Consider the following 23482-nt stretch of genomic DNA (forward strand, 5'->3'; position numbering starts at 1 on the left):
GTTAGAAGAGGAGTATTTATAGATGGTGTATGGCTAAAATTAAGAGTACAACTCGCTTTCAAATTTTATATAGGTAGGGAAGGGACGAATTTATGTAATGATAGTTATCAGGCACGGGTTTAAGGTTTAAACTTCGTGGTATCACTTACATATGAAAGAAAATTTTAAAAAGTTTTGGCAAAATTTTATTTGTATAATGAACAAAGTTTTTTTTTTCATTTCTCCAAAATAACATGTACAACTACAATAAAAGCAATGAAGATATGTAATACAGGGTTTAAATTTAGGTTTTGAATACCATTTGTATTTCATACTTAAAGTTTATGTACAATAGAGACTACTATATATAACATAACTAAGAAAAACAAATTATCGTAATATATTGGATCCAAGGAGATTAATACTAATAATAACTCATTTCTTATGAAGACTTATTCTACTTTACTACACTCCTCCTCAAGTTGAGTGGAGGATCTTAAATACAAACTTGCATAGAGCTTTTTCAAATGTTTCATATGCTACAATTTTTATGAGGATGACAACAAGTAATCTTTTAATTTATGAACTGTCAAATCAACTTCTACATGTTTCGTATGGTCATGTTATCACAATATATGTCGCATGCCTTTTCTTGTCGAAAACCAAACTTATTTATTAACTTCCTTATCCATAGAATTTATGTTATTCCCTTAGCAATGTCTCTGAAATATGCTTCTATACCAGACAAGGCCAATACCTTCTGCTTCTTGCTTTTTCAGGATATTAAATTTTCTTCGACTAAAGTTAAGTACCCAGAGGTTGATTTTCTTCCATCTTGATCACCAACCCAATCTATATATGTATATGCAAAGAGGGCTAACTGCCCAATCTTTTCGAACATAATGCCCCTCCCAATTGTTTCTTTAAGATATCTCAAAATTCTTATAACATCATCCATATGTTCTGATGTGGCATATGCATAAATATGCTCACTATTCCAACTACATAAGCAATGTTTGGTCTTGTATCAGAGAGGTAAATTAAATTTTTTGCCATTCTTTGATATTTTCCTTCATCAGGCGATTTGTCCCTTCAACGATTTGGAGCCCATGGTTAGCCATGATCAGAGTCTCCGCAAGTTTACATTCTATCATCCTTGTGTCAACAAGAAGATCAAGGTTCTACTTTCTCTGAGAAATGAAAATGCCTTGGTTAGATATGGGAACATCAATTCCAAGAAAGTACTTCATTCTTCCAAGATCTTTCATTTAAAATACCTATAAAGTAGTTTCTTTTTGAGCTCACACTCTTCTTTGCCATTTTCTACTATGATCATGTCATCTACATAAATAATCAAACAGGTGAGCAAGTTTCCTCTCCTCTTTAGAAACAAAGTATGGTCTAAGTAACTCTGATAATATTCAAATGTCTTCATTTCCAAAGTGAATTTATAGAACCAAGCTCTAAGACTCTGTTTAAGGCCATACAAAGCCTTAATGACGGGTCAATTTTAAAGAAAAAAGAAAAACTTGGATCGGATCATAGGCCACATATTAACATTTTCTATGTACTCGTCAGTCCCGTTTAAAATACATAGGAAATTTTATTATTTTTTTTGATATAAAATCAGTAGACCCAACTTGTTTGATTTTAAGCTTGTTTGATTATGGTAACTTTACTTTGACTATGGTAAAATTCAAAGCTCAGATGAGAGTTGAAGTTAGAAAATTGTTGCATTTGTATTATTATATGAAGTTGTCCAGTAGCTACGATTGCATGAAGCTAATTTGATTAGAGTAATTTTATTATTTATCATATTTATTAGTTTCTTGCTCATTGATGTGCAAATTTTATTTAACCGCAAGCGCATGGTGTACGGATCGTACACAAGAAAGCTAGAACAAGGAACTTTCTAATTTCTACTAATTATATTGCTCAAAGAGAAAAATGTTTGGTTGGTTGTTTATCTATCAAACTACAAATGCGATAAGAAAAATGGATTAAAGCTATATGATGAAGAGATCTAGGGTGTCGGGAATCCCCTAAAGTCTTATATGATCAAACTCTAATTATTGTATATGAAACGTCGGATTAATTGTGTGATTAAATATGATCTTGTTTATCTCAAACTCTTGCTCTATTGATTAACTATTAGATTTAGATCCTACTAATTTGATTCTCACACGCTAGTTTTATTGAACGAATTAATAAAAGTTTAACTAAAATTTACCCTAAAGCAAAGTTGATCATAATCCCACACGGTAATTTTATTGACTAGTCCAACAAATCATATTTAATTTAGGGTTATTGGCACAATTCAATCACTTTAATCCTAATTTCATGGACACTTTTAATAATCAAATCATACTTGAATTATAGGTTCAAACTCTAACCCTAGAAAATGTATTTACTCACTATTCATAGTGGAAGTGATGAACACAAACCCTAAGATGATACTAAACATGAATGAAAATGATAATATTGAAATTTGCAAGGAAAAACAATAATTAACTATGAGACACATAATTAAAGATTCAAGAGACAAAAATATGAAGAACAATACTACATTTAATAAATGACAATTTCTGGGAAAAACAATTAAAGTTTGACAAGGAAAGATTAAACTAATCCAAATTTAATAAAGAAAGATTAAACTACTAATAAGAAGTAAATTAAATACAAGAAATTAAAAGCTTACAAGTATAAAAAATGGAGTTTTATGGAGGAAGATGAAGAAGGAAGGAGGAAGGAGAAAGAAGGGGTTTTTCAATCTCCCCCCTTATGCTCCCTAAAGGAGGCTTTCTCTAATTGTCCCTTATTAACTACTAAATAAACCCTAAAAAGTTAAATAAAATAGAAATAAATAAAATAATACACAATTAATGAGACCAAAAAAACGCTACCCCGGAATCCAGAAGAAATAGCCTAGTTGACATTCACATCCTGAAAGAAGTGTATACAAGAAAATTTCTATTATATTTTTAGCTCGACACACTAAGCCTATATCTGTATCTTTTCATAAGTTTATGGAAGTCAATATTTCCATCTTGACTACTTGAAGTGGCTAGCTTCGAACTTACATAGATAAGTTCTTCTATATATGACTTTCACGTCCTTGTGATTCAATACATTCAACTAGAGCTCTTTTACTCTAGAATTGGAGAACTTTTAATTGATGCTATCTTATAACATGACAAGTTCCTAAGTGCGTGGATTGATAAAATGAAACCGGAGATCTTGTTTTCTTAATGACTATCTTATTGATGCTTAATGTCTAGCTTATTTTCTTTTTTGCTTTTTTATTTTATTTGTTTTTTTTCAGATTATAATTATCAAAAATCAAATTGTGAAGATTATAAATAAAAAAATGATTGATCAAATTAATAATCAAACAAAAGTTTGATGTGTATAGTATTAGATTATTGTACACTAAATTTTGCATGATCTTGGCTTAGTTAAGAATTTACTAGAATTTGTTATTGTACACTAAATTTTTTATTTTTAAAATGAAATATGATATTTTGAACAACTTTTTAAGTTATTTGATACGATTAATATTGAATTTATGGATAAAAAGTGTTAAAATCGTCACCGTTGAAAATATGACATTTTAAAATCAAAAGTGACTATTTTAATTACAAAAGAGAGAGATCTAACCATTAAAGTTCAATTTGTATCGATTTCTCCTAAATTATGTTTTTTTTATCTAATATGTCTTATGGTGAAATGATCTCAGACTAAAATCTATCAAATTTAAAGCATGAAAAAGTAGAGTACTTCTTAAATCTTAAATGGATCTTTTGTACTCTCCGTTCGTTAAAGAAGTTTTGGGTGTTCCATTTGTTGCTCCGTAAATAATCTTTCTATTTATATTACAATTTTTGGACAAAAATAACCTTATTTATCCTTATTTTAATATTTTAACAATGCTTATGGTCCCCAAATATCTTTTACTAACTTTATTTTAACATTTTTTAAATTCCTTATATAATCGCACATGTAGCCCACTAACTCTATAAAATATTTTTTTTATTAGTTGTGGTATCCATATTATTTCCACTAATAACTTATTTAAATATTTTTTAAATGTTTATGATCTCTACTTTTCCTTCATCATATTTATTTTTTAATAAAATAATATATTTTTACTATCTAAAAAATTAAAATTTTCTGAATTCTCATAAAAATTTCTTGTGGTAATTTAATAAAGATATAGAGGAAATAACATTAGTCAGGAAAATCATATATTCAGCCTACAGAATTATTTGGAGTCACATGTGACGTGCTGATGCACACTCTATGAGTCATTACTCTCAACTACTGTTGGCGTGATAATACAACAAGAATCGATACTCTTTTTCTCTCGTCTCTGATTCCCTATACTCCAAATCATAAAATTATATGTAAATTCATTCAATCATCTTATAAAGTAGCTGCTTTACTACTTAGTACTTATCTTTTAGTTCTTCACAAATCTTTGAGCATTCTCATTCTTCAAATTCAATTTTATTTTGCAATTTCTTTACACTTTTTACTTCGGCACACTAAAATTCTAAAAGAGTGCCTTAATTGTGAGAAATCTGAAGTTTTTATCGGAAATTTTGATACCCATTATAGCAATTTAGGGTTTATTGAAAACATCTTGCTAAAATTGGTAAATTTTTGAATTGGGGTCTGTAAAATTTTGTTCTTTTTAAGTGAAGTGCTTATTTTTGTTGATTGTATTTGCAGAATGGAGTTGATTTTGGAAGAAAAGGATGCGTGTGATTGGACCTATAGGGGGGAAGGAGCGGTTAATCTAGTTCTTGCTTATTCTGGATCATCTCCTGCTTTTGTATGTTATAACGCTATTAAAATTACTGCACTTTCAGTTATTGCATGTCATTTCAATTGACACTGTGTTCATAATATTTGATTGTTATGTCTTTTTTGAGCTTCATTTGAACTTAGGAGTATATCTTATTGCACATTAATCTTCAATTGGTTGTTCAATTGGTGTATGTTATCCCAATGAGTCCCGCCCAATGCACGATCTGGAGAGGGTGGGAAAGAAGGCAGTCTAATACCCTCATCACGAGGAGGTCGCGATCGAGGGGAGCCCCTCAAGTATCGCCTGACATATGAGGTCCTTGCAAAGCATATGGTTATTCAAGTGATTTCTGTAACTGTTGGATGCTTGTTTATTGATAGGCATTGATATAAGTATGTTAATCAGATTTTGAAAATTTATGAGTTAACTAAGCCCATATTTTGATCCTCAAAACGACATCGTTTTTTTTTTTTTTTTTTTTTTTGTTATTGAACCTAAGTGCATAGTCAATTACATGAGCTTTTATAGTTGGTTAGAGAAGTTTTGGTGGAGTTTTAAGGGTGGAGAAGATGAAGTAGCACACTGTTGTCCCACAGCTCACTGGAGAACGCGGAGATGCACGATAGGTTGGTGTGCAACTGTTCGGCTTACATGGATTCCTCAGTGTGAAACAGCAGTGAGAATCAGTTTTTGTTACAATTGATATTTTGGGAACAATTAGTTGAGCTCATTTGAGACCTTCAAGGAGCTGTAATGTCTTTCTAGATTCTTTGTTCAGTAAAGTAGAAGTGTCTGCTAGTGTACTTCATTTTCGTATCCTTTTGCCGGAGTGTTGTTTCTGTGCAGTAGTCCATGAGTGTCAGGAATATGTTGCAAGTGTGATCAGCCATATGTTCAAAATAGCTAATTTGCTAATTCCGCCAAAAAAAATCTAATTAGAATACTTTTGCTAACCTTATTGTAGAATCCATGAAGAAAGCAAGTTTCTAATGTACTCTTCTGAGGTGAATCGGCAAGGATGGATTTGGAAAAGTAAAGAGTGCTGCTTTCTGCTGTAGGAAAGTTCTGGGCGAGTGATTCTCTTTATTCGGTGAGGGAGAAAGCATTATCCTCATTCTAGACTATAGAACTTATTATCCTCATTCTAGACTATAGAACTTCCCATCACTTTTAAAAGGGATGTTTTCTCTAAATTTGAATTCTTCAATTCTTTTGACATAGTCATCTTTTTCATGAACTTGTCAATGTTAAGGTTGAAATTTTCTATATCTGGAGTGAAAATCTCTTCCCTCGTCATCTTCCTCTTTTTGAGCATCAACTTTTTTAAAGAAAGCCTTCAAAAGAGGTTTATGGTTGGCATTTTTTCTCGCTTATTTTCTTTCCTTCAGATGTTCTTTATTAAAATTTTGGGTGCACAGGCACACAGCTTTCCTCTTCAGGACTATATGCTACTTGTTGACTTCTGATCAGATGATAGGACTCCCAAATGCACTCTTCATTGAGCAGAGGGGAGGGGGATGTGTGTTTCTTATATGTATGAAGTAGTGAATGAAGTGTGAGGGAGATGTTAGTTTTATTTGAATAGGTTAATTTTCTGAAATGATTTTACATATCTTACTGTATCCTTGAAATTTAACACTCCCTCCTATCCACTTCAGGTGTCTTATTTGAAATTTTGCACTTTTTACCAATTATTATTAGTTTGTATTTTATTTTTGATCTATAAATTATATATAGTCAAGTGAAATTTTGTTTCATTCATCTCAATGTAAATTTTACTTATTCAAATTTTCATGTCTAGAGTGTATGTTGTTCCTTTGTTTTGCAAGACTATGAATATAGGTTTGTTTATGATATAAGGATGATCAATTTAAGAAGAGAAAACAATATATTTCATTACGTAGGATGATGTGATTTAGAGGTAATGCTGCAGACTAACATATCAAAGAGATTGCATGAAGGAGTGTATAGCATATTTTGAGATTGCTATTATTTTTCCTCGATCTTTGTCACTTTTAAATAAGGGAGTTTGCACAATCCTCGTTTACCTTCTTAGCCGAATAAAGTATATCTATGTGCCATTGTCTAAAAAGGGTGTTGTATTCTTTGAGTTGGCTATGAAAAAGTCATCTAACTTATTGGAACTATATGCTGTGATGCAATCTAAAAAATTTAGCTGTCTTTTATGCTTTTATTATTGATGATTTTTGATGCTCGAATTGGCTTTTTGTGTGATTTATCTGAATCAACTAATCAGCTCCCACACTGATACAGATGGGGAAAATAATACGGGTGCAGAAGGTAGCAAAGAATGGTTCCAAGTATGAAGCTGCACGTTTGGTTTTGTCCAAGCATGAGTGTACTTTATGGAAAGATGCTGAACCTATTGTTTCGTCGCCAAACAAGGAGATTGCTGGTCAGCTGTATGTGCAGTGTGTGATGATCCCGTTGTTAGGATCTGAATTTGTTGATCCTGGGGTATGTGTAAATGTCGTCTATCTCTTGTGCTTGAATATGTTGGTATTTGTCTTTTCGGTAGCTTCAAAAACTTTATGTTTACATGTATTCAATCCTGGAGATGGTTAAATGGTTTTAGGAATTTATGGTTGGTTTAATTTTTAGAACAATACTATTTATATTGGGGTTGTTGTGCATGGAAATTGGAAACTTTGTTGTGCATATTGATTCAAGATGAGACTACTCAATTTTAATTTGGGCTTGAATCTGTTGTAAGCACAACAATGAACAGGGTCATAAAGAAAAGAATGGAGTTCAAATGACAACCAGTGCAGGAAGAAGCTTAAAAAGCCATTTTATTTGTTATTTGTCTGAATTTTTAAATTAGTATATTCAAGAATATCAAACTTGTGGAGAGCATGCTATGAAGGAGAGGGGAACAAGAGGTACAACATTTATTTTTTGTTAGGGTTAGCTTATAATGTCTTTATTTGTGATAGACCCAAAGATTTATAACGACAATAAAATGACTCGTTATATTATATATATGTGTGCGTGTGTGTGTGAAATTGCTGCATGGCATCTTTTTTTTATAACCCAATTAAATGACTTTCCTTGGCACTTTGCCAAACGTCTTCTCCGCATCCTATGTTACTTTGACTCAGGTACTGATGTTGGATACGTCGAAATATTCAATTTTGCACGTAAAATGAAGTGTCTAAGTGCCATACCAATGTCCGAATATCAAGGATCGGACACAGATACGTGAAGCAAAATGAAGAGTCCAAGTAACATAGTCCGCATCAATAACAATTAACAATCATGTCATGTGCAACTCTTTTCATTTACCCTGTAACAGTGTATTTGTTGGTTCATCATATGAATAGCTTTATTAAATTTGTGTTATTAGCCATACCCTTTGGACCTGCGTGTAATCGGCATGTTTGGAAACGTTTTTCTGACGCTTCACAATAACTTGTTCTCTATGAAACTTGTAGGTTAGAGTTCTTGTATCAAGGGAATTTTTGGAATCAGTTGAAAGAGATGTTCTCTCCCAGCGCCCTGGCTGGAGAGTTAATGCAGCTAAAGTTGATTGTTTTGCTGATTCTGTGCTGCTTATGTCCGATCATTCAATATTTCCCAGTAGTAAGTAACTCTGAATCACAAATCACATCATGTTTCTCTTCTGCTCACCTGTTTATTAGCATTGACAATAAGTTCCCCATGTTTTATTCTGCATGCAAAACCATCCCGAGACTTTTATTATGATTCTTTTCCCGTCTTTACTCTGTATCATGTCAACTATGTTGGCTTTCCAGTTGAAAAACTATAGAAAGCTCTAGGAACTTCTAATTTCAAAAGCAAATTGAAAAACCTGACATGCCTTAGATATAGTCTCGTGTTGATTTCTCCCACAGTATGGAAACATTTGTGTTTGATGTTACATACCTTTTCTTTTATATGTGCTCTTTGTGTCTTACTTTGATGACATAATTAATTTTCCATTCTCTATGCGGGTAAGAAAAATGTGACAGACATGATTCTTGAAAAGTGGGGATCATCTTTCATCTAGCTTTACTGTTTTTGCTCAATTTTTTTGCAGGCACATCTAAAGGAGCACCATGCATAACTGTGGAAATTAAGGTAGTTTAGTTTTTTCGAGGATTAATTAAAAGCATTCTACTTCACATGTCCTTATGTTATTGGTATAACTTTGATATTGTTGGTCTTATAATTAGTGTAACTAATGTACAGCCTAAGTGTGGATTTACTCCATCGTCAAGCTATATAGCTGATAGAAATGCAATCAAGAAGAACGTGACTCGTTTTAGAATGCATCAAGTCCTCAAACTGCAACAACACCAGGTAACCCGTAAGTAATGAATACATTTAAGGGTAGATTGTTAATAATAAATCAACCTTTGCTTGATCAGCTAAAAATAAACTCACCTATTATTTATTTTTAAATAACCACCTGTTAGGTATATTTGTTAAAAATAAAACCAACCTATTGTTTGTAAAATCTTCAACGCTTATTTGTAAGTCAAAAACTATAAATCAACTATAGTTGGGTTTATTTTCAACAATTATAGCGAATAGATGGGTTTATTTAAAAAAAACAATTGTTGAGCTATTTTCAGCTGATTGAGCAAAAGTTAGTTTATTTTTTACAATTTCCCCAACATTGAATAGGAGTATTGTTTATTGAAGAATATTGCCATGCATCAATACTGTTGTTGCATGGCTGCATATGGTATCTGCCAACAGATTGTAAATTCAAAGCTTTCTATGTTCTTTTAACTTTGAGATCATCTCTTTGGTGTTCCTGTTTTTACTGAGATGAGTTTCTGTTGCTTCTCAGATACAGCAGTTGAGCGAATATGATCCATTGGATTTGTTCTCCGGATCAAGGGAACGAATACACAAAGCTATCAAGGCTCTTTTTGCAAATCCACAGAATAATCTGCGTGTTTTTTTAAATGGTTCCCTTATATATGGGGGCTTAGGAGGGGGAAACAACGGGACAAATTTCGCCAAAGCTGAAGCATTTGACGATTACCTTTACTCTTTCATTCACGACGAAAATGATTCGCGTACAAGCAGTTTTGTGTATCTTATAGGAGAGGCCATAATTAAATTAGGCGTACTTGATAGGCTATTAGACGTCCAAAAGCTCGACAGAGTAGATGTGGAAGGGGCAATTCATGCTTATTATGATATTGTTTCCCAGCCCTGCAAAATATGTACAAAATCCAGTGAATACCGGCAATTAGGCAAATATAACTCTCTTCATTCTATTCCTTTAGAAGAAAGTGTGAATATTGTAAGAGACTACTTGATAGCTGCTACAGCCAAGGACTGTAGCCTAATGATCAGTTTCCGTCCAAGGGAAGACGATGATCCTGAATCCCATTATAGAAGCATATACCTAGACTCGACAAAGCAACGATTCGATGTCAAGGTACCCATCTGTCCTGGTTAGTTTATGCATTTTAAATTGGTCTTTGTCAGATGTTTAATATCATACGAGGGACCATTTGACAAACTTCAGTATTGATCGGCTGACATGCCTGACGGTTTTGCTTCTTCTTAGAGTGTATGACGTGCACTGACCATACCATAAGCTATACGGTAATTGATTATATTATAATTTTCACTCTCTTGCAGGCATCTTTCATTGATCTTGATATGAAACCCTTAAACAAAATGGAATTTTATTATCAGCTGGATCAGAAGATAGTAGACTGCTACAAGCAGATGGCCAAAGTAGAGCTTGTCGCTGCAAAAAAGGCGACAATTCAAGGGTATGAAACTGGATATTGAGATAACCACTTGAACACTTTTGCTTGGTAGGGTCTGGAGGATTGCACAATTTTGCCTCCTAAGCTTGAAAATGTTGTTACTTGAAGCTGCTGCATCGTTGTTCAATATTTAAGTGTTAATCTTAGGTATGCTCGTAATCATAGTTTAGATTATGCTTTTTATGATGCTGCACGTGCGTATGTATATGTGCTACCTGTGAGTTAATTGTCATTCATGGTAGCTCAACGACACTTGAGCCCGTGTTGCTGTATTTTATGTACATTTCTGTATAACATGTAACATGTACTCTTCGATACCCTCTTTAGTTTCATCTTGCTTAACTTCGGTGCTAGTGTCCGTGATTACATCTATGTTTGACCCAAAAATTTCTGTGGCTTGTGATAATATGATTTTTTATCCTCCTATGTTGGTTTATCATGCTTCGATGTGGCAAACGAACATTTACCGATGTTTTCATCCAACTGATGTGGGGATGCATTTGTCAAGTATGTTTTGTTATTTGAAATCTAAGTAATGTTATTGGTAGTTTTTCAATGCTTTCTTTTCTTGGAATTTTGTTAACATATTGAAATTGACCTTGATACACTGAGATTTAGTGGATACTTGATGATTAACATCTCCGCAGTGCAAACTAACCTTTCTTTTTATAGCAAGTAATAAACTTGGCCTGCTTTCTAATGTACAATTAGAGAGTTGGACAGCTTTCACTAAAGAAGCTTTATTAGTGTACGGCAAGTAAGCATGCATGCTTCTTAGTTTTTAGTTTCTTAGTTCCTATGTTTAGGAAGTAGGGAGTAGTAATGCGGAATGTATGACCTATGTTACCTACTACTACTACTACTATAAAAAAGCCATTATCAGCTTAAGCTATGATAAAATTGTGAAGGTAATAACTACTACTACTACTATAAAAAAGGACATTTTTCTCAATTTACAACCAAATTATTTGTGATTATCAGTTCAAGAAGTGGTTTACTGAATCATTTTGAGCAAGCATTTCATCAAACAAATGGTGGGCATGCTCTAATTCATCATACAATGAACCCAAATTTTCCTCACATTTCAAGAGAAAACTTAAGTTTGCAATTTAGCACCTCTGCTACAACTCAATAACTAAACATACAGATAAATAATTTGATTTTTGACCCTCACCCAACATCAATTAAGCATATTCCAGTCCTTACTCTTGCAATAGACATTATAAGAAAGCCATGCATTATCTATAAAGATACCAACCACTATCAATAAATCATAAATGGAATTACCCATTACAAGGAGGGAAAATGGAAACACATACCTTAAGTGATTCTCACCAAACCAACTTCACAAATTTTCTGTTTCGTTGAAGATTGAACATATACTCCTATAAGAAAAGATATACCAGGAAGAGAAAGAGGAAGAGAGAGAAAGTAGAAGGAAGAGTCAAAGAAGAAAGAGAGAGAAAGTAAAGACCATAACCTCCAATTGACACAAGTTTTACTCTTATATATAAGCAATATAGCCCTAAAAACTTGTGAGTTATTTCCCATAACTCAACTTTCCTCTGAAACAAAAGGTACTGCTTTAAAATCTTCAATTTCCCTAAAAAATTCTATTTGGTTTCTCAATTGTCAGGCAATGTAATCACTTTGATTGATCTTGTTTATCTTTGATTTTGTACCCCCTTTTCCCCCTGACTTTTGTGGTTTATTTTTCATTATTATGCAGATGTTCATTGGCCATTTTGTTAAAAGATCCCACCTTTTCTATCCAATCTTGCATAATTCTCAGGTATAAATTTCTTATAAATACTCAAATTTATTTATTCATACACTGGATTCTTGACTGTAGCAAAAAAGTAGTAAGTTCTAAGTTACAAGTAAATGCTGAAAGAATGTGTTTTGATTAGATTCATTGTTAACATTTCAGATCCCATTGACTTCTCATGGAAGTAGAAATGCCAACCTCATTTCATTGCCAATATTCTCGAAGTTTCTAAATCTGATTATACGATCAAAATCGTCTTGCTCAGTCACAGCTAGTGAAAGTGAAACTTCATTTCATTGCAATCACGAAAGGTCGTATCAAGTTGTGGTAGCTGCAACTCGAGAAATGGGGATTGGAAAAAATGGGAAATTGCCGTGGAATTTGACTTCTGATCTCAGATTCTTTAAGCTGCTCACGATGAACACATCCGTTGAAGCCAAAAAGAATGCAGTTATCATGGGTAGAAAAACTTGGGAAAGCATTGCTCCAAAGTTCCGGCCTTTGCCTGGCCGTCTCAATGTTGTCCTGAGTCGCGCAGGAATGGTGGAAGTATCGAGTACAAAAGATTTGATAGTGTGCAACAGCCTATCCTCGGCACTGAAGTTAATGGCTAAACCACCTTATTACCTGTCTATTGAGAAGGTGTTTGTTATTGGAGGTGGCCAAATCCTTAAGTAAGTCTATATTGAGCTTTGTGATGTTGATCTTGCTGTTTTTCAGGTTGTCTAATGGTTATTATCTGTTAGGGAAGCACTGAACGGTCCTGGTTGTGAGGCGATTCACTTGACTGAGGTAGAGGCAAATGTCGAATGTGACACTTTCATTCCTCGAATTGATTTATCGATGTTCAGTCCATTGTTCTCGTCCATTAAAATGGTGGAAAATAATGTACAGTTTTGTTTTATTACTTACGTCCGCAATCTGCATCAAGCTGAGCTTGATTATGTTAAGCAGATTCAACTGAATATTGCTGGTGGGAATGTGGTTCAATAGGCTGTGTAACTTTTACTACTACTGCTGAGCATGTCTAATCTTTGATCATTGTTTAGGACTGATGACTGCAAATAGTGAAATATACTGTAGATTTTTTATTGGTCATGGGCATGGGCGAAGCTACATGGGAGCTGGGAGGCCCGGCCCCCCTTGCCGAAAATGTGATCTCTTGTAAATTTGACTTTGGCTCCCCTTACTAATATGATATATAGTTTCAAGAGAGTAAAAATATAATAAAAATTACTATAGCTTAATGGTTGAACTAACATATTTGTAATCTAAGGTTTAGAGATCAAACCCTAATTTAAACTATTAATTTTATAGACTGATAAATTTATATATAATGTCATTACTATCTATCTTTTATATTTCACATTCATCCTTTTAGTGTGTTTACTTTTTTTCGATTCTAATTTTAATATTTTTAGGCAAATATATGTAGTCAAAAAACACTTAGTTTTTTTCAAAATAATAATTATAGGAAACTTTAACTCTATTTGATAAATATAACTTTTTCAATGATTCATGTTTATTTTAGTCTATATGATTTTAATATTTTTTTTATAGCCTAACTAGTGTTTAATGGTTTGTACGGATCATTGTTAATTTCGGGTTAAGTGTTTTAGGTGAATTTGAAATCGAACTTTTTGTCCATATTATTTTTAAATAATTGTAAATCATGTCAAATCGAATTTAGTTACAATGTCGTGTAAATTTCGGATCATCATGTTAGTTTTGAACACCTTATATAATAAATAATTTTCTAATATGTCGATAATTTAACCCCCCAAATTTAAAATCTTGGCTTCGCCCCTGGTCATGGACTCAATTTTGAAGGGTTGGGGAGGGTCGTCATGGTGGTTTCAGTGGCCATGGGCTCTGTTCAGATTGGAAACATCCACTGTTGACCGGGAAACCAAAAATCTCCGCAGGATGCTCAACCGAGAAGGAACTAGACCATGACATGAACAAGAAAATCGCATACAAAACCCTTTTCCCCTTTTCTTCATTTATTTTCCCTCCAAGGTATTTAACCTTGGAAGAAGATTGAAATCTGCATCATATCACACAACTGTACACAAATACATGATGATTCTGTACTGATACAAAATTCTATCCCCTAACAAGCCAACAGTCGCCATAAAAAAAGATTCAAATATATGGAAAATCACTCCTCGACCGCAGCAATCACACTTCAACAGCAGAATTTTCTCCTCTGCAGCAAAAAAAATGAATGCGTCAGGACTCGGGAGTGCATGATTCACATTTCCCATTGAAATAGAGCAATGTTTTGTACTTTCAGATGGTGATTATTTACCCTGAATTTAGTTGATTCTTGTGAGTCGGTATACGCAAGAAAGTCTTCCTGCCTCATCAAGGCTTCATGCAATGCCTGCTTATTCAACAACCACAAATACATGAATGTTTTGAAGGAAACTTTTTTTTATCTAAAATTCATATCTATGAATATGCATTTCATCAATCTTACAATCTTCATTAACTTTATTGATTCTTACGCTAAAAATGTCTCGTAAATGAAAAAAGAGAGATCGAGGACGAGCAGGGGAGGGAAGTAATGTATGACACAGAAATGTGGCACTTCTTCTGGTGAACAAGAGTGTTCTTTACCCTTACACTGCTAATTCTAACCCAAGAAAACTTGAATGATCAAAAGTAAAGCAGGATAGTACAAGAGAAAGGCAACAAAAGCAACCTTTTTAGTAGTAATCAATTCTGCTTCGAGTGCGTCCACTCTGTATATTGCAGCATTGAGCAACTCCTCCTTTTCGGAAGGCATCTGCATCGGTTTTGTCTGCATGGTATTTACTTTTTCTTCAAGTTCACTAAGCTTTCTCATTACAATTGAACGGAATTCTGCATCTGTAAACTCCTGATGCTCGGATGGCTGTCGATAAAAACCTTTAAGATCTGGTGAAAGAATCAGATACGGAAGGCAGCGAACAATGCTTATTATTAGACTGGGAACTCCTCGAGAGATACTAACTATTGCCGATTGCAAGAAAGCAAAAAAGGTCACAAAGACGGCCAAATATCGACAGTAACTTGGCCTCAAATAAGCAGATTGTTGAGTAACCATCTCTGCATTAAGTCATTAGAAAATAGTGAAAATTATGAAATAACGAAATGCAAGTACAATTAAAAGAAGCTGTTCTGGAAGCTACATAGCATAGAAATATATACATAAAAGTATACACAAATTACAAATACCGAAACAAGTTCATGACATCAGAAAGGAATATTAAAAAACAAGCACAATTGAAACCAAGAAACAATGAGATCAGAAAATTGTTCTAAAAAATCAGAATGATTAATCCCAGTTCTCACAGATCACCACGAATAAGTATTCCTGGGCAGTAGAGAATAGAGATCACAGCCATTCCTGTGACTATAAGTTACTGTCTTTCATCGAAAGCCTGAAGGCCATATGCCCGTGTAGAAATTTCTAGTAAAAATTCAATAACTGAAATAGGTTATCCTATAAAATCAAAGTGCACAGTTCACTTGTATCCTTTTCACATTATCAAATCACTAAATTTGTGTACGGTTGACACTGGCTGACACTTTCCCAACCATGACAGATAAAGCTGCATGTTTCCATGAAAGCAGGGATGGATATTTGTTGAGGTCCAAAGGGGCGTAGCCTCCTAAAATTTTTTGGATCATCATAGAAAAGCAAAATGTTGTAGTACTATAGTTATTACTTACTGAACAAAAGTTTGGGGGTTCAAATCTTCTCCCACCAAGGGTTTTTTTTTTTTTTTTAAAAAAAAAAAAAATTTATTTTAAATAATAGCTCTCGTTTCCTCTAACTTATGCACCAAAATCCACTACTGCTGAGGGGCGCTTACTACCTAACCTAAATTCTGATACATTTGGCATACCAAGTGTACCAACTATTTGTTTACTTATCCTTACTACTTAAAGTCTAACAAAGAAAAGATGACTTCCTATTGGATTGGGCAACAAATTGTTACATCACAGTGTGCAAAAATATGGTTTCAGTAACAGTCGCAAAATATTTATTTTGCGGCCAATACGGATGATTTTGCGGTCAATGCGGCCTATATTTTGGTCGCGGTAACACAAAAACCTTTACAATACGGTCGCGTTACGGTAATGTGGCCTTGTTTTTGCAATATGATCACACAGGTAAAAAACTCAAAACGCCTTCACTTAGCCAATTTAGCCTGCTTTCATACTCATCCATTCACAATTTGGCACTGCACACATATAAAGCCTCCTAATAATGTGATATCAACATGTCACCTCTCCGGCTCTCCCTCCAGAAACACATTTAAACACACACTACTCAAAGTAACTACATCAAATCAAAATAATGTCTGGTCTGAAGACCTTATAAAAATGTCACCAGAAACATATGAACACTTGCACCCTGACATATAGGATGTGACATGCTGACCTTTAGATGGATTAGATAGATCCGTGGATGTCCCTCCGTGGGATCCAGCATCCAAATGCTTTACAACTACAGTAACATGTTCGTCATCAACAGGCGGACCACCATTAGATCCACTGTCTCTCGTTAACCTACCCTGAAACAAGTCATATCAGTCAATAAAAAAAAATTCCCTCAACTTCTCACATCTTAGAAATCAGTGTATATCGACCAGGTGCTAATAATAGTAGTGCTTACTTCTTCATCGACTGGCATCAATTTTAACTCTAAAGTAGCCGCAGGTGCTTTCGGAGAAGAAAACTCTTCAAATTCAGATCCAGATTCTGCAGTTGACGTGTCATTGTGTTTAGTCTGGTCAATCAAATAAACAGAAGTAGCATTAGAACAATAAAAGTAACAACAGCTAACAAGTACCTGCAGGTACTCTTAAGGAAATCAATCATACCATTTTGTTGTAAGCAATAACTCTTCCTTCACTGTTTGATATAGCTACTTCAGCCTCACCAGATTGAATCATCTGCCAGCAATGTAGTCACAACAGATAAGTGAAAAAGCACAAAATGAACATTCGCACATTACAGCCATATTAATAATACGACATGAATGCTCATTTGAAACAACCTTTAAGATTTCAGGGTCTTTCCACGGCCCCTTGTCCGACCTCAGACAACCTCCTTCATTAGCACAGTTACACGTACCACCAAGAAATTCAGGCAATTGGCTATATGTAAACACAAAGTTCAAAACACTTAGCAAAGCTAGTTACAGAAGTCTTGTATTATTCAGTAGAAGATCAAAAACTAAAGACTCAGCCAACTTGGTTAACCCACAAGATTACCTTTTGTCAATGACCTCTAGCAATTTGTTGTGGTATTTGTGGCCTAAAACCTAACATAGAAAAAAAAAAAAAAAGAAAATTCAAGCTTTCATGACTAGACTAAAGGTAAATAATGATCTTAGCTACTAAGTTAATTCAAGTACTCTAAATTTTACATGTATTTTAGAGGTCGTCTGGGCATCCAGAGCAGGCTTGAATGTGTTCCAGAGCATTCTGAAACCACTGCCAGCATTAATAATAAACATTCGGTAGAGAGTCTGCAGGGAGTGCATTGCATGAGAAACATCCAGGTACGCAAAGATCAGATATTAGATTTTTGTTACTAATTTATCACATCACCTCAGGATAGTTGTCGTTATCAATCTTTTGTAGCCGCATTATCAGTTCACGAGCAGGTTTTGTTAGATTTTTAAAACCCTGATGATAAAGATTAGAAAAGATTATGTCAAATGCAGTCTCACCAGCGCATTCTAAGAATTCAGATAAAGGATCAGCACAATAGCGATGGAAAACAAAATGAATAGGCAATATACCAAGCCTTGAACATCCAAAATTGTTGTACTTGAATCTATATGTCTTTTTGCAGCAATGGAGCAAGCTGGAAATTTTATTGCAAAGCACCTTTCAAAATCCTGTGCGTGATATTTGAGATATCGTTCCATTGTTGTAACTTGCATTAATTTCTCTGCATCAACTTTTCCAAGAAGATAAAGGTAGATGGGCCTCCCATCTTTGTCCACACCATGGAATCCCTGGGGATAATACTTTAAAACCTCGTCCAACTCCTGGTATTCGAAATCCTGACAAAGAACAAACAGGAAGCCAACAATTTTAAGTGGGCTAGACAAAATAACAGAAAGAATATGCATGCCACCAAAATATTGAAGCAGCTGACAAAAGCGGAAATAAGGTCAATATGAATCAATCAAAGCAATTACCTCAAGGAGAGTGTCAGTACCAAATTCTTTTCTCCATTGAAGCATATTGGCCCACATTTGTTTTGCTTTCTCGATGTCAAACTTTCTTGCCTTCAAAAATCTGCAAGTATGAATTTACAGGAATAAACTACTTATCACATTATTAAATCTGTTTCAAAAATCTAATCAACTCTGCAATCCAAATATTAAAATATATAAAGATAATGTCCATTGGCACTCAATCGACGATCAAAGCAATTCCTATAAGCATTTATTCGTGGTATGACTTTACATAATGGCAAGGCAACTCAATTGCATAGCCACTTGACCAAACAAAGAGAACAAAAAGCCAAACTGTATGTTGTAGCCTGTAACACCATAATGAACTTTATACAAATTACCTCAGCAAGGAGTAATAATTATCATGTCGAGCAGGAAGCAATTCATCTGCAGCCAGTGCCTGTCGAAATGCTTGAACAGCCTGAACTTCCTTAACATCTCGCACATCCTCAATAGAAACGGAAGTTTTTATTCCATCGACCTTCCTCTTGGATTTTCTCTTGCTGAATGAACGCCTAATTTTGCTTGACGCATTAATCGCTCTCTTTTTCAGACCCATCTTTTTCTTCCTTTCATCTTCTAATATATCAACATCTGATTTTCGTCTTTCACGATTAGATGATCCTTCAAAACCTGCGATTGCCAAGAATTTGTAACATCTTTGGTAAACCATGGCTCCAAAGTTGACAGACTAAACCACTCTGTCAATTTGCTTCAATAGGCTAGCCAGAGTACACTATAGTGGTAAGCACAAATTAAGATGGAAATCCGTTCTGCTACACTATGATTGTAAGTCGGTGCTCTCATGTATATTCAATTAGGAATACCCTAAAACCAAAAAATCACAACAACATAATCTAACATAATTGCATAGTTTCAGGCTTTCGTCATATCCCTGCACACTTGTATATGCACTGCATTTTCACAATAATAAGACTATTTTTCAGCACCAACTAAGCTTTATTATTCTTGTCCCTGCTGATTGTTCTAATACACTCAAAAGCAAATTTGGAACACAGACCCTCATATTAATTAAAAAATATGCCCCCTCGTTATTTAGGTAACACTAAGGAATTAGAAAGTTACACCCCTGCACATAAGAAGCTAATGGCCCAGAAAATGAGAGCAACGCCATATAAGAAGCTCTATAGACATGAACACAAATTTATAATACAATAGAAACACTTGCAATACAACTTCTATTTGCGTTTTTTGAAAAATCATCGAAAAACTTCTGCTTCAATCAGAACTATCATCCTGATAGGACACCGATCAATACGTAACAATATAATGTATCTTAATCCTAAAGGTGCTAACAGCAACCCCTTTTTTCCTTATGATAGAACACAAGGAATGATAAAGTGCAATACAATGTAAATGGTTTTTAAAAACAAGCATCCTTGTTTAACTCTTTCCCCCAAGTTAATATGAACTGCTGTCTGATTATCAAATCTGACAATAGAACTATACAGTATAGCTAGAGGTCTTCATTTGAGCCATTGGGTTGGTTTCGCATTATGTGTTTCGGGTCTATTTGAAATTAGGTTTTGTGTACATATTGTATTTTATATATTTGTAAATCATTTTAGAAGTCGGGCTAAATCAAGTTTGGTCACAGGGAGGGGCAAATTCCGGGTATCAAGTCTGTTTTTGAACAACTCTCTAAGTATAACCTATACGCTAAGGTATCTATCTTCAATAAAACTATCACTTCAATCTCTCAAAAAACAAATAAAACCAAAAAAATACCAACTATCATCAGCATTACACGCTGCCCTGGTTCATTTGATTAAAACCCCTAATAATATTAAATTATGTATACATATAACAAAAAAATAGTGGCCGAGTTGGTTCAGTACAAATGCAGCAATATGAGTGTTCAACCCACCCTAGGGTTAACCACTGATTACATTGCAAATTGCAATACTACCAGGATGATGCTGTTTGAACCAAAGTCTATCAACGTCCTAAAGAGAACATTTGAAGGTACACAATCAAAGCAAGTCATAAACCCAAAATTGGCACCAAATCATATGCAAAGAAACAACAATCAACTCAATAATAACCAGTTATATTATGATCACATCTCATAGTAAAGTTTCCAATTCTGATCAATAAATAACTAAAATTATTCCATTAATCACATTCATTTCAAAATAGAACATCCAAGTTTTCACGAAACACAAATCAGGAAAAGAATCCAAATTGATACGATAAAATTAGGGACTGAAAGAAAGAAAAGAATAAACTTACAAGGACGAGAAAAGAGGTCAAGTGGGCCAGACAAACTGGAATTCCTTCCTAACTCCATTAATCCTTAACTTCATAAGCAACACCTCAGAAATCTCATTTCTCCCATTGATTAATTCTCTTCTTTAACTTCACTAATTCAAAAAATTAATAAATGCAGAATAGTATTAAAGAACCATTCTTATTAGAGAGAAGAAAAGAGAGATAACAGAAAAAGCTGAAGAAAATGGAGTATATGAGAAAGTTCAAAAGAATTAAAGACACTTTCTTTTCATGAATAAATAATGAATTTGCAATTTGAAATCATAAAATTATAGGTAATTAGGGAGTAGAAGATATTTATAAATTGTAATTTCGGTAAAATTTGATTTGATTTAATATTATCCAATGATAAAAATTAGGGTTTATTAAGTCGTTGAGAAAAGGGTAGAGAGAGAAGTGGACAAGTGGGTGTTTCTCTTTCTAAAATTGTGTGGCACGAAAGCTTTATCTTTCGCGGGCTTTCCTTTTCATTTTAGTTTGGTTTTTAATGCTGACACGTACGCTTGTGGGTCCCACATTTCTAATCCTTTCATTGACACGTTTGCTTTTTCCATTGCTTTAGCTTTTATCCCGCCCCTTTTCTTTTTAATTGATTAAAATTAAAATAATTGATTAAATATATTTTGACATGGCTCTTTAAAAAAAATATATTAAAGCATGGAGTATAACTAATTGTAGTTTCATACTTCTCCTATTCACCCTAGATGTCTTATTTACTTTATTATTATTCTATAATATTATTATATAAGTTTAAATATAGTCATGTGAAATTTTATTTAATTTGTTTTAATGTAAAGTTTATTAATATCAATTTTTTGTAATGTTTAATTATACATAATTAAATATATTAAATATTGAATAAGTGTATTGGATAGAGTGTATAAAGTAAATGAGAAACTTAAGATGAATAAGAGAGAATATTAAAATTCACAAATTATTGTGTGAGATGGTTTTACCATAAAATATTTTCCAAATGGCCAAACATGAATTGAATACCTCAATTAATACAAGGAAAATTTACAAAATAATTACCTAATGTATACCATCTTTTGTAAAAAAGAATAACCAAAAAAAACACTTGTTCTAGTTTGTTTGCAAAAAACTACCTTATTTAACCTAAACATATGAAAACACTAGCACGTGACAATTTACATTTATTGACCGTCAAGTTGAGGTTTGAGTTATCATATTTTTTTGAACATGATGCAGCTTAATGTATTTAATGGACGAATTTTCTCTTCTCCATGTTTTATTTCCCTTCATTCTTGTTACTTCTCATTGTTCGTGAAGACTATTTGTGTCTGCAACAATTCAATCAAGATTTCAATTTAGCATTTACTTCTCGAATCTACCGGTAAATTAATTCTTATTTATTGATTGCATCAAACAAACAACTTCAATATTTCTAATCTCTCTACTATACTTTTTCTTTAATTTGCATGATTTTGTTCATAAACAAATCAATTTTTCTTGCTGAACTTGAAATAATTCTCTAGTTTTACTACACCATTCACATAAACAAATAATTTTCAACTCATTCTCTTCTTTAATTTGTTAATAATGTCTAAAAGGAGGAGAGTGGTTAAGAAAATTCTTGTTGATTTCAAATGATTAACTAAAAAAGAATATTTTTTTTTCTTACAATTCCTAATTGTTTTTTAGAGTTTAATTAATTGAACTTGACTTTAATCTTGATTTTTGATTTTTTTTCTTTTACGGGTTTAATTGTAGAAACTTTTCTTACTGTTATTCAACTTATTAGATAATGAAGCCAATCAACATTAAATTATATATTTTTGTGGTTTTTTGTGACTAAGAATTACAAGACCGATTGCTCCAAATAAGAAACAATAAATTGATAGCAGCAGTGACTTTGCAAAAAAAAAAAAAAAAAAAAAAAAAAAAAAAAAAAACCTTTAATACAAAGCTCTTAATATCTAATCCCCATGGTCCAACTTTTATTCCATGCTTTCTCTCATTCCTCATTTTCTTCTTAATCTTCTTCATTTCATATTCCTTATCATGTTCCAGAATAGAAACCCTTAAAGTCAAAATCTTTATTTCGGTTGACAATTGTCTCTTCTCCTCAACAAGTGAATTTGTTACCTCCTTTTGCTGCCAAAGCACCATTTCAGGTTCATCTAGCCAAAAGAACTGGTTATAGTCCCTCCAATTGGTATCCGGTCAAAAAACTTGCATATCTTGAACCTCCTTCTAGGATTCTCTTTAGTCGACGAAGTCTCCTTTGCAAAAGGAAAACCACAACCACACTTATAGTTTTTGGACTTCCTGTTTAAGAAGATGAAAGAATGGTGTAAATGCGACAAATATGGATTAACTGAAGATGATAATGGTTGTGCAGTTTAGAAATTAGCAGATGAGAGAGTAGAAAGAAGAAAGGACTGAAACATGCTTCAAAATATGACAATAATAGTGGTCAATATAAGAGAAGGGAATAGAGGGAACAACAGCAAATTGGAGAGGAAATTAGAAATATGGAGGTAATGGTACATTTAGCAACATCACGTGATAAATACATGTTTGGTCAAACCTCTACTTGACGGTCAACAAACGTTTTCTGTTACATGGTAGTGTCTTGCATACGTTTAGATAATATAAGGTAGTTT

The 23482-nt window shown here is 33.4% G+C and overlaps 3 protein-coding genes across 4 annotated transcripts; 2 read left to right on the forward strand and 1 right to left on the reverse strand.

Moving 5' to 3' along the window:
- Nucleotides 1–4242: 4242 nt before the first annotated feature.
- On the forward strand, nucleotides 4243–10914 carry LOC130809791 (inositol-pentakisphosphate 2-kinase-like). Of its 2 annotated transcripts, none has more exons than XM_057675593.1 (8): nucleotides 4243–4382; nucleotides 4711–4813; nucleotides 7064–7267; nucleotides 8245–8392; nucleotides 8850–8890; nucleotides 9002–9112; nucleotides 9609–10208; nucleotides 10415–10914. In XM_057675593.1, the coding sequence occupies exons 2-8, from the start codon at nucleotides 4712–4714 to the stop codon at nucleotides 10568–10570; spliced, it is 1362 nt and encodes a 453-aa protein (XP_057531576.1). In that variant the 5' UTR covers nucleotides 4243–4382; nucleotide 4711; the 3' UTR covers nucleotides 10571–10914. The 2 variants fall into 2 exon arrangements, with proteins under 2 accessions (XP_057531576.1, XP_057531577.1); XM_057675594.1 differs by having other exon boundaries at nucleotides 4244–4633.
- Nucleotides 10915–11741: 827 nt separating this feature from the next.
- LOC130809792 (bifunctional dihydrofolate reductase-thymidylate synthase 1-like) lies at nucleotides 11742–13611 on the forward strand. The gene is made up of 4 exons (XM_057675595.1): nucleotides 11742–12125; nucleotides 12278–12340; nucleotides 12479–12990; nucleotides 13063–13611. Exons 2-4 carry the CDS (start codon nucleotides 12278–12280, stop codon nucleotides 13307–13309), a joined length of 822 nt encoding a protein of 273 aa, XP_057531578.1. The 5' UTR covers nucleotides 11742–12125; the 3' UTR covers nucleotides 13310–13611.
- Nucleotides 13612–13899: 288 nt separating this feature from the next.
- Nucleotides 13900–21301, reverse strand: LOC130809790 (phosphatidylinositol/phosphatidylcholine transfer protein SFH8-like). Its single transcript, XM_057675592.1, has 14 exons — nucleotides 20817–21301; nucleotides 18905–19196; nucleotides 18525–18624; nucleotides 18120–18386; nucleotides 17926–18003; nucleotides 17742–17843; nucleotides 17587–17636; nucleotides 17370–17469; nucleotides 17194–17265; nucleotides 16986–17099; nucleotides 16752–16884; nucleotides 15024–15409; nucleotides 14628–14702; nucleotides 13900–14525 (listed from the first exon to the last, which is right to left on the reverse strand). The coding sequence occupies exons 1-14, from the start codon at nucleotides 20872–20874 to the stop codon at nucleotides 14505–14507; spliced, it is 1848 nt and encodes a 615-aa protein (XP_057531575.1). The 5' UTR covers nucleotides 20875–21301; the 3' UTR covers nucleotides 13900–14504.
- Nucleotides 21302–23482: the final 2181 nt, after the last annotated feature.

This window comes from Amaranthus tricolor, chromosome 4 (genome assembly GCF_026212465.1).
Source record: "Amaranthus tricolor cultivar Red isolate AtriRed21 chromosome 4, ASM2621246v1, whole genome shotgun sequence".
Classification (NCBI taxonomy): Eukaryota; Viridiplantae; Streptophyta; class Magnoliopsida; order Caryophyllales; family Amaranthaceae; genus Amaranthus; species Amaranthus tricolor.